General features: G+C 47.3%; 2 protein-coding genes across 6 annotated transcripts in view; one reads left to right on the top strand and one right to left on the bottom strand.

The window, feature by feature from the left end:
- Positions 1 to 934: 934 nt before the first annotated feature.
- On the bottom strand, positions 935 to 6872 carry RPS14 (ribosomal protein S14). 2 transcript variants are annotated; one of them, XM_001503714.6, is made up of 5 exons: positions 6738 to 6872; positions 4303 to 4453; positions 3508 to 3669; positions 2079 to 2155; positions 935 to 1049 (listed from the first exon to the last, which is right to left on the bottom strand). In XM_001503714.6, exons 2-5 carry the CDS (start codon positions 4449 to 4451, stop codon positions 982 to 984), a joined length of 456 nt encoding a protein of 151 aa, XP_001503764.1. In that variant the 5' UTR covers positions 4452 to 4453; positions 6738 to 6872; the 3' UTR covers positions 935 to 981. The 2 variants fall into 2 exon arrangements, with proteins under 2 accessions (XP_001503764.1, XP_070090076.1); XM_070233975.1 differs by having other exon boundaries at positions 6481 to 6771.
- The window catches only part of NDST1 (N-deacetylase and N-sulfotransferase 1), an 80736-nt gene continuing 77920 nt past the window's right edge, over positions 6813 to 9628 (top strand). Inside the window, exon 1 of one of the 4 annotated variants that reach the window (XM_070233970.1) lies at positions 6813 to 6938. The gene's annotated coding sequence lies outside the window, so the exon portion shown is untranslated. The remainder of the gene's footprint in view (positions 6939 to 9628) is intronic. The other 3 variants (XM_070233968.1, XM_070233973.1, XM_070233972.1) reach the window with 3 other exon arrangements.

Genomic DNA, 9628 nt, shown 5'->3' with positions numbered 1-9628 from the left:
CTCTTGTCCTGACTTTTCCTACGCAACTTATCACTCCCTTGTACTCTCAATGCCCTCACGTCTCTAGCCAGGGACACTCAGCATCCTCTCCTCTCCATTAGGCCTGGCTAACCCTGTTCACCCACCAGCTACTGTCCTGCATCTTGTATCCACCTGTCAGAGTAGCAGTCACCATTGCAGGGCCCTATGCTAAAACTCTTGCAGAACACTCAGTACCATCTGGTGCCACTGGGTCCTTGGAACTGAATGCAAGCTTCCGGAAAGCAAAAAACTTTTTATCGTTGATGAAAATAGGGCTTGGTGTGTATTTGTGGAATGACTGAATCTTTATGTACTTTATGTACTGATGTGGAACAATCTCCAAGATCTGCCAAGTGAGAAAAAGATGCAGCAGAGTGTGCTACCAATTTTGCACAGAAGGTGTGGGGGGGCGAGTACACCCACACGTGTTTATATATGGCTCAAGTCTGGAAGGCTCCTCTTCTGCTCAGGGTACACTTGGCTCAACAGTTTCTACTCCGTTCTGGCTCTTTAAGAATTGGTCCATTTTTGGAACCAACATCTCCCCTTTCAAACAAGGTCTCTAAGGCCTTGGTCTGCTTTGGACGACTCAGGCAGCTTACTGCAGCAATGGGCAGCAGGGAAAAGACCCAACTCCAGGACTAGTATCTCACCTCTCCTTATCCTCCTCCCGCTAGCAAAGTCAGTTTGCAGACCACAGGCTCATCCTCTGTCCCATGTCAGGGGCTGAATCAACCCCTTTTGTGTCTATCTACATTGTCTGAAGCAATATATCTTTGAAATACCGGCTTGTTTATCACTGTATCTGTGACCTTGAGTCAGTCTCCCGTCCTGGTCAAACACTGACAGCAGGAAAGAATCAAATATCCCTGAGGGGTGGCCACTACAGAGAGAAGACTAGAGTCAAAACAGCTTACATGAAGACAATTTATTAACAGAAAACAATTTGAGGAGTCCTGTTCACAGACGGCGACCACGGCGACCCCCTTTCCTGCGGGTGCTATCAGAGGGGATGGGGGTGACATCCTCTGTGGGGAGGAAGAGAAAACATCATTGCCTGGAGCTGGATGGGAAGGCCTTTATGCCTCCCTAGGCCAGTGGTCTAACGGATCGACAGCAGATGCTGCTGCTCCCCAGATGAGTCTTTGGTACCTAACAGATGGATATGCAGCTGCCCCACTGGCTGTTTCCTCAAAACTTGATTTTCACTTCTGAACTTACTTCTCCAAAGGGAAAACTGAGGCTCAGAGGGGACACAACCTCCATAGGATGCCAGAGGCAGACGACAAATCCAGGTTTCTGACACCTAGCCCACTGACTCTCTAGTGGGAAAGTCCTTGGAAACAGGGCAAGTGAAGACTATCTCCTTTTCAAATAGGTAAAAGGTTGAAAATATTCTGAAAAAAAATCTTAAGAGGAGAGAGCTGGATCATTAGACTGAGGTATCAGTACATGTTGCTGCCAAGTGCACAAAAACAATAGGATAGGGCTAACACGTCCTCTTCCTTTGAGCTGAAAGGGGCCAGATCACACGTGAGGGCACTGGTGCTACACAAAGGTAGGGCTTGCTGTGATTTTCAACTATGGGAGCCGCAGCTCCCCACATTCACTTTTGGTTGTCACAATGACTGGCAGGTCCTACTGATACTTAGGAAGGAAGGACCACAGATGCCGAGTGTCCTATGATGCAGGAGACAGGCCACACAAAATGCCAATAGTATTAACTCTTTCAAGAAACATTGGACAGGAAGGCTAACTCCTCTCCTGTCAGTGCTATCAGCTACTGTCTCAAGCCCTGCACCAGGCAGTGTGGGACACAGATTCAGAAATGAAACTGTGCTGTCCCAATGCTGAAAGGAAGGACAACACTCACATCAAGGTAACAGGGGTGTCCAGGGAGAGACTTTAAGTCACACGGTGCCTCTTGCAGTCCCCACCAACAATCCTGACTGCCAACAGTGCCCAGACCAGGCCCTGTTTCCACTGGGTACATCACATGCTTTCTGGGGTCAACGCTTCAAAGCAGATCCAAGCGCTAGCTAGAGGGGGACACTTACCAATCCGCCCTATCTTCATTCCAGAGCGGGCAAGGGCTCTGAGGGCTGACTGGGCCCCAGGCCCAGGGGTCTTGGTCCTAGGAAATGAAGGTCTACATTAAGAAAAGCCTTTGGCCAAGTCATCAGGGCTTCTTTTTAAATCCCACAACCCTCTAGTTCAGGATCTGCAAGCTTTCCATAAAGGGCCAGACAGTAAATATTTTTGGCTTAGCGGGGCATTTATGGTTTCTGTTGTATACTTTCAAAAATTTAATTAAATTTTATTTATTTATTTTTTGAGGAAGATTAGCCCTGAGCTAACATCTGTGCCCATCTTCCTCTACTTTATATGTGGGACGCCTACCACAGCATGGGGTGCCAAGCAGGGCCATGTCCGCACCCAGGATCTGAACTGGTGAACCCTGGGCCGCCGAGAAGCGGAACGTGCGAACTTAACCGCTGCGCCACCAGGCCGGCCCCAGCATACCTTTTTTTTTTTTTTTTTAATGTAAAAATTATTCGCAGCCCACTGACAGTATAAAAACAAGTGGCAGGCCAGATTTGGCCCATGGGTGATAATTTGTGCCCTGCTCTGCCTGCAGCCTTTTAAAGCACTGTCTCTTCCTGACACATCCTATGAGTCTAAGTCTTTTTTAGTGATCTGTCCATTTCCAACTGCTCCATTCACCTAAGACCCAAGACACTACCATCTCTCCAATGGACCACTTTAACAACTTCCTCTCTGATCTGGTCCCCACATAGCAGTCATCTTTAAAAACCCTACTCTCAGTAGGTCACTACTATCAAAAAACGTTTTATCCCTCACACTCCCTCAAAGTTCAAATCCTTACTGTGTCCTTCAAGACCCAGAAGGACCTCGCTCCTGCCTATTTCTGATGACACCTGTTGTCACTCTTTCCTGCAGATGTGACAACTTCATTCCCACCCGAGACCTTTTCTTTGTAGTTGTCTCTGGCTGGAATACTCTCTCCTCGTCCTTCCTTTACTGGACTCCTGGCACAACATCTAGATTTTAGTTTAAATTAAAGTGTAATTTAACCAACTAAAGTGTAATTTAACTAATTTCACTAACTCCATCCTTGACACCATACTTTTGCGTTCCAGAACTTGCCACAAATGGCAATCACATGCTCCTGTGCTTATGGGGCTTAAAGTCTGACTCTCCCACCAGCCTATGTACCACACAAGGGGGCAAGCACCTTTTCTCAACATTCTCTTCCACTATGTAGAACACAGCACCCGGTATACAGTGGGTGCTCATTATACACACTAAGTTGGAGAAGAGGGGAGCAGTGCAGGAATCAGTTATTAAATATGTGCACACATCTAAGATGTCCTGTACAAAGTCACAAAAGAAAAACCAAGCCTAAATCCACGTGTTCTGGCACCCAAGCCCAATGATCTCACACCCAGCCCCTGGCTGACCCACCTGTTTCCTCCCGTGGCCCGGAGTTTGATGTGGAGGGCAGTGATGCCCAGCTCCTTGCACCTCTGGGCCACATCCTGGGCAGCCAACATGGCAGCATATGGAGAGGATTCATCTCGGTCGGCCTTCACCTTCATCCCACCAGTCACACGGCAGATGGTTTCCCTGGGACAAAAGCAGACGGTCATTTCTCATCCAATAAGGATTCTGAGTGCTTATATGTTTGAATGAGTAAAGAGTGCCACACTCAGGGATGGCAGAGGACGAAGGTCAACTTGAGTGTGCATCCCTTCTGACAAGACTGCCATGGGCTCTGCCTTCATGGGGTTCACAGATCCAAGATAGCTAAACTTGGTATTGACACATTATATTTACTTTGCATTTAATCCACCCAATTACTCCATGAGGAAGGCACTGTTAACCTCATTTTACATACAAGGGAAACCAAAACTTGGAATCTGAGTGACTTCACACAAGTCACAAAAACTTGCTGATGGCAGCCAGCACCTGCACCAAGGGTGGACTTCCAGTCCACAACTGCCCCTACAAAGTACCAAGAGATCGAGGATTCAATGATCGCCCCACTCTAAAGCCATAAAGGCGCAGATGTGCCTTTTCCTCTTTCTTAAGTCCAGTGCCTGGGAAATTACAGTATGTGTGGACCAAACAACCAAGCACATTCCCCTATCTAAACATTCTTTTAAATTCTTTTTAAAGAACACCTTAAATGACCACCCAGTTGCGGGGTCATTTTCCCCCCAGCCCCTTGGCATTCTGCCTCTCCACCCAGGTACTCACTTGCCGGAAAGATCGGTGACGTGGACAAAAGTGTCATTGAAGGATGCAAAGATGTGGCAGACACCAAATACATTTTCTCCTTCAGCCACCTGAGGTCCAAGGCTGATGACCTGTTCTTCCTTCTTTTCCTTTCCCTTGCGAGGTGCCATTTCTGAGACGAGGAAAAGAACCCCAATGTTAACAACAGACACGGATTTCCAGAATCCCTCTCCCCGCACTATTAAAGGAAACCCCACATTTTGCTCCTCTGTGTCCTGTCTCCCTCCACCCAGGACTATGCTATACTCTCATCTCTGCCTCACTAAAACCCACTTCTCCCTGCAGTTAGGGGATTTCAATTGATGGCTAAAAAGCAAAGTACCCTGAGAGGTAACCCTTCTCCTAAACCTTTGTACCAAAGCACAGCTCACAGCACCCACAGGATAGAAGCTGAGGGTTCTAGCAGCAGACCACAAGCATTCCTCAAATGTTTACCCAGTGGGGCTCAGAAATATGAGAAACACACTGGCTAAAGTCTCTGTAGATCTGGGCAAATCAACTCTTTGGGCCATAGTGTCCCAAATACATAAGCTGACAAATTTTGGATGATTTGTTTAGGGTAACATAGCAAGTCAGTCACACAGCAGAGATCAGAACCAGATCAGGGGATTCTCAGTCTATACCTCACGATAATTCCAATGTCAGGAGTTCTGGGTTTCCTGGCCCCCACGCACCATTTAGAGGTTAGGCTCACAGAAGCCGGAAAAGACCACAGCCCCGAAGGCTGGTAGAAAGCCAATAACCCAGGCATGCATTGGTGAGAGCTGAAGACGCTTGGAGGGGTGAGGAGCCCACTGCCTGAATTCTGCACCAACGCCTCAGCTTAGAATTCAAGGCTCCCTTACCAACACACCCCTCTGGCTTCATCTCTTACTATTTCTGTGCCCCACCAGATGCCTCCAAAAGCCAGTTTAAATGCTACCTCCCATCCTCTGGCAATTCATCTCCTGCCACCCTTCCACAACTGTTTAAAACCAAACTCTTAAGCTTTTACCAGAACTAAATATTAGAGGCACTAAAACATGTCCCTTCAGAAGGCTAATAGAAAAGACCTAGCCCAGAAACTCAAGGTGCCTGTGAAACCCAGTAATTCCCCTCTGACATACCACGCAGTCTAAGAGCAGCCATAGTGTCACAGGACCCAGAGAAAGGAGACAGGGACAGCTGGAATGCAGGCGAGCATGAGAATCTGGAAGGCTGGGAGACGACTGCCTTCTGCCAAAGCCCCAGGCCTCCTCACCCTCCCAAGACTCAAGAATCAGAACGATTTCCTAACACTTTCAGAAGACACTAGAACCAAGAAGGGCTCAGATGAAGCCAGGATGGAGAAGACAGAGACAGCAGAACCTCACCTGGTTCATGAAGACAGTGGCAAAACCAAACCTGAAACCAAAGAGTCCTGACTCCCAGCCCAGCACTCTCTACGCTGGCCCATAAGGGACCACCACTCCAGACCTGGACAGTCCGTGTCCCTCGATCCAGCCTGTGCCTTCCCTACAGAATGTTTAGTTAGTGTCTGATCACGGTAAGCACTGAGTGTCGCCCCGGGTGTACAAAGCTCACTGTTCCTACCCTCAAATCAGACCCAATGGGTGAGAATAGCAAGGAAAGTGCCAAGGGAACTCACAGGGGAGCAGCTCCACGTTCTGCCTGGAGGAGGCCAGAAAGGCTCCAGGAGAGCTGAACTAAGCAGCATGACTATCAGTTCCTGCACGGTGGGCACTGGGAACGCCGATGCCCATTTGCAGTCTCCCACCGCGCGCCACCCCGAGGGGCAGGTGAGAACGGTCAGCCGGAGGTGTACAAGCGCACGGCAGGTGCTCAGTGGACACTGACGTGCAGTCTCTCCCCCAGTTTCTGGCTTTGACAAGCCTGCCCCGAGCGCCCAGAATCAGCAACGTGCCCGACTTTGCCATCGCCCCGACTGAGGAAGCACCCGACACAGGGCCGCTTTTCCTGCACGGCCCCGTGGAATCCTCACTACGCCCCATGGGATCCACGATTCCCATCTTCCCGACGAGGAAATAAACTGGAGACTAGGCGCCTGGCCTGCGACCGCCCAGGAAGACGCTGGCGGGACAGAGGCGGGAGCCCCCATCACACTCAGAGCCCCGCTCCTCCCCAACACGACGTGCTTACACGCAGCGGCGGTCCCAGCGCGGGGCCAGGGCCTTCGAGCTACACCCGCGCTCGTCCCCACTTCACAGGTTCCTTCCTGGAGCGAGACCGCCGCCTTCAGACCAGGCGCAAACTTGAGTCTGGGTCCGCCGGCCGCGCCGCTCTCGCCCGGCACCTGGCTCGGCCTCCGCGGAAAGACCCCAGTCCCACGACCCCGGCCCCGCTGAGCGCCCCCTGACGCAGGATGCCACCCGATTGTCCTCTCCAAGGCCTCCTACCTGCACGTCTTCTCCAAGCTCCGCCACCGGAAAGAGAGAGGAGGAGAGGGCGGGGCGATGGGTCACGTCCGTGTCTCCGGAAGTATATTTCTGAGGTCACGGGCCGAAGCCGGCTCCCCGAAGACGCCGCCTTTAGTGTTTCCAAGGAGATTAAGACTCGCCTTGCGGAAAGACGGTTGACTGGAGGGAGTGCCAAAGGAGGTAAGGGGCCCGGTGTCGCTGCGAGCAGGTCGGCCTCTGAGACTGCACGAAGCAGCTCTGCCTGCGGGATGAGGCGGGCCTGTATTCTAAGATGGAGGCGGCCGCGGCTAGACGGACTTCCGCCATCCTGACCCCGGGCCTAGTCAGCCTGAAGGCCGCAGCGCACTTCGTGGCGTGGAGGGGAATAACAACAACAGCACGGTAATCACCGACTTTCGCCTACCATGTACTGGGCCAAGTAAGAATAAATTATTCGATACTTGTTATTATATACCAGCCTGGGCTAAGCGATTTGTATGCATTGTTTCATTTAATTCTCACAAAGTTATCAAAGAGATGCTGTTTTAATTTCTCTTTTACAGATAAGGGATGTTAACTGAGATCACACCTTTTTAAAAAAAATATATTTATTTATATTTTTTTTGCTAAGGAAGATTGGCCCTGAGCTAACGTCTATGCCAGTCTTCCTCTATTTTGTATGAGGGTCACTGCCATAGCATGGCTTGATGAATGGTGTAGGTCTGCACCCAGGAACCGAACCAGGACCAACTGGGCTGCCGAAGGAGAGCATGCAGAACTTAATCACTAGGCCACCAGGCCTGCTCCCACCCCTTTTTTAAAAGTTGAGGTCTAATTGACATATAACCTATTAGTTTCAGGTGTACAATATAATGATTCAATATTTGTATATATGATGAAATGATCACCACAATAAGTCCAGTTAACATCCATCACTATATATAGTTTAAAATAACCTTTTCGGGGCCAGCCCCATGGCCAAGTGGTTAAGTTCACCCACTCCGCTGCGGCGGCCCAGGGTTTTGCTGGTTCAGATCCTGGGCACAGACATGGCACCGCTCATCAGGCCATGTTGAGGCGGCATCCCACATGCCACAACCAGGAGGACCTGCAACTGAGATATATGACTATGTACCAGGGGTATTTGGGGGGATAAAGCAGGAAAAACAAAAACCTTTTCTTCCTGTGGGGAGGATTTTTAATATCTACTCTAGATCACACATTGGTGACCTACTTGGAATTCTGACTTCAAAGCCTGTTATGTTTAATAGCTACTTTCATCTATCCCTCTAATAGCAATATTGAAGGATCTTGAAGGATTGGGAGAATACAGATGGAGATATGAGGAAGGGCTAAGAAGTAGGTCGTATATATATGTGTGTATATGTATAGATGTATATATATGTGTGTGTATATACACATACATTACATATGTAAACCCAATGTAATGGGTTATAGATATTGCATATATATATATAATTTTTGGGACAAAATGAGGATTATGCAGAATAGCATATAGCCCTTTATGCACTGGAATTGATACCACTGAAAAACTTCAGCTCAGTTTAGGGAAGAACTTTTTAAAACAAAGTGTAGTGCCCCTTTCCCCTTTACAAAACTAATTAACTACAGAAAACCCATAAAATAGAAACATGCGGAAAGGAGAACAAAAAAATAAAGAGAAGCAACAGTTTTACCCACTACTGTTAACACCTTGGTGTATGTCCTTCCCAGACATCATGTATGCAGATACATTCAGAAGAGGCACTTCCTTTTTTAAGAAAAAAAAAATAACCTTAAAATATTTTTCCTTGGTGTTTTAAAAAAATCCATGCTCATTGTAAACAATCCACACAATACATAAAAATATGTAGAAAAAAGTAAAAATCATCTCTAAATTCTTTCTGCTAGAGGTACCACCATTATTAAATTGGAGCATCATTCCACAAATAACTTTCTGTACCTACATCTATACTTATATCTTTATTATATAATAAGCAATCTAATGTAAATGAAATTGTATTCTATATGGAATTTGGTAACTTTTTTTCCACTCAACATTGTGGATCATCCCAGAACAACTAGTAGAGATCTATAGCATTTTTTAAACAAATATTTTAAATATTATTTATTATTTTGAATGTTAAATGCATCCACAAAAATAAAAAATTACAGTTACCAAAGAATATACAAGAAAAGCCCAACCCTCCCCCCTCCCCTCTGTCCCCAGAAACACAATCCTCTTCCTTGCAAGCGACCAGGAATACCTGTGTTGCATCATTTTTAACTACAACATGTAGAGCTGTACCATTATTTATTTAACCAGTTCTCTACTGTTGGACATTTAGGTTATTTCCACAATTTGCAAATATAAACAAAAATTGTCAAGAACACACTTGTGCTGTTCTTTCCTCAGGGTAAATTGCCAGCAGTCAAAAGGAATATGTATTTTACGTTTTGACCTATGTTGCTAAACTGCCCTCTAGAAAGTTCCTATCAATTTTTACTTCTGCTAAACTGAGAAACTAAGTATATCTCCATGTTGTGTTTTATTTCTTCCATGGTTAGTAGGATCAGACATCTCTTTATGGATTGTTTTGAGCATTTGTGTCTCTTCTGTGAATTGTCTCTTTATATTCTTTGAAAGAGAGGGCTTTTGTGTTCTTGAGTAGTGAGTTCCCCAGTTGAGGAGGTATGTTAGCAGAGGCTGGAGTACTGTGGAGTGAGTTCCTGCTTTGGATGGAGTTATGTTAAACAAACAAACCTCTAAACCTCGGGGAGGGAGGGCTTCAGGAAGGGAGCAGGGCTTGATTGCACAGCTGCAGGCAGCCCTCTCACTCACCTCAGGACAAGTTTTTCCACAGGAAACTCTAATCTTCCTTTCAGAAACC

The sequence above is a fragment of the Equus caballus genome, chromosome 14, assembly GCF_041296265.1.
Source record: "Equus caballus isolate H_3958 breed thoroughbred chromosome 14, TB-T2T, whole genome shotgun sequence".
Classification (NCBI taxonomy): domain Eukaryota; kingdom Metazoa; phylum Chordata; class Mammalia; order Perissodactyla; family Equidae; genus Equus; species Equus caballus.
This window is presented reverse-complemented; position numbering and strand designations above follow the sequence as displayed.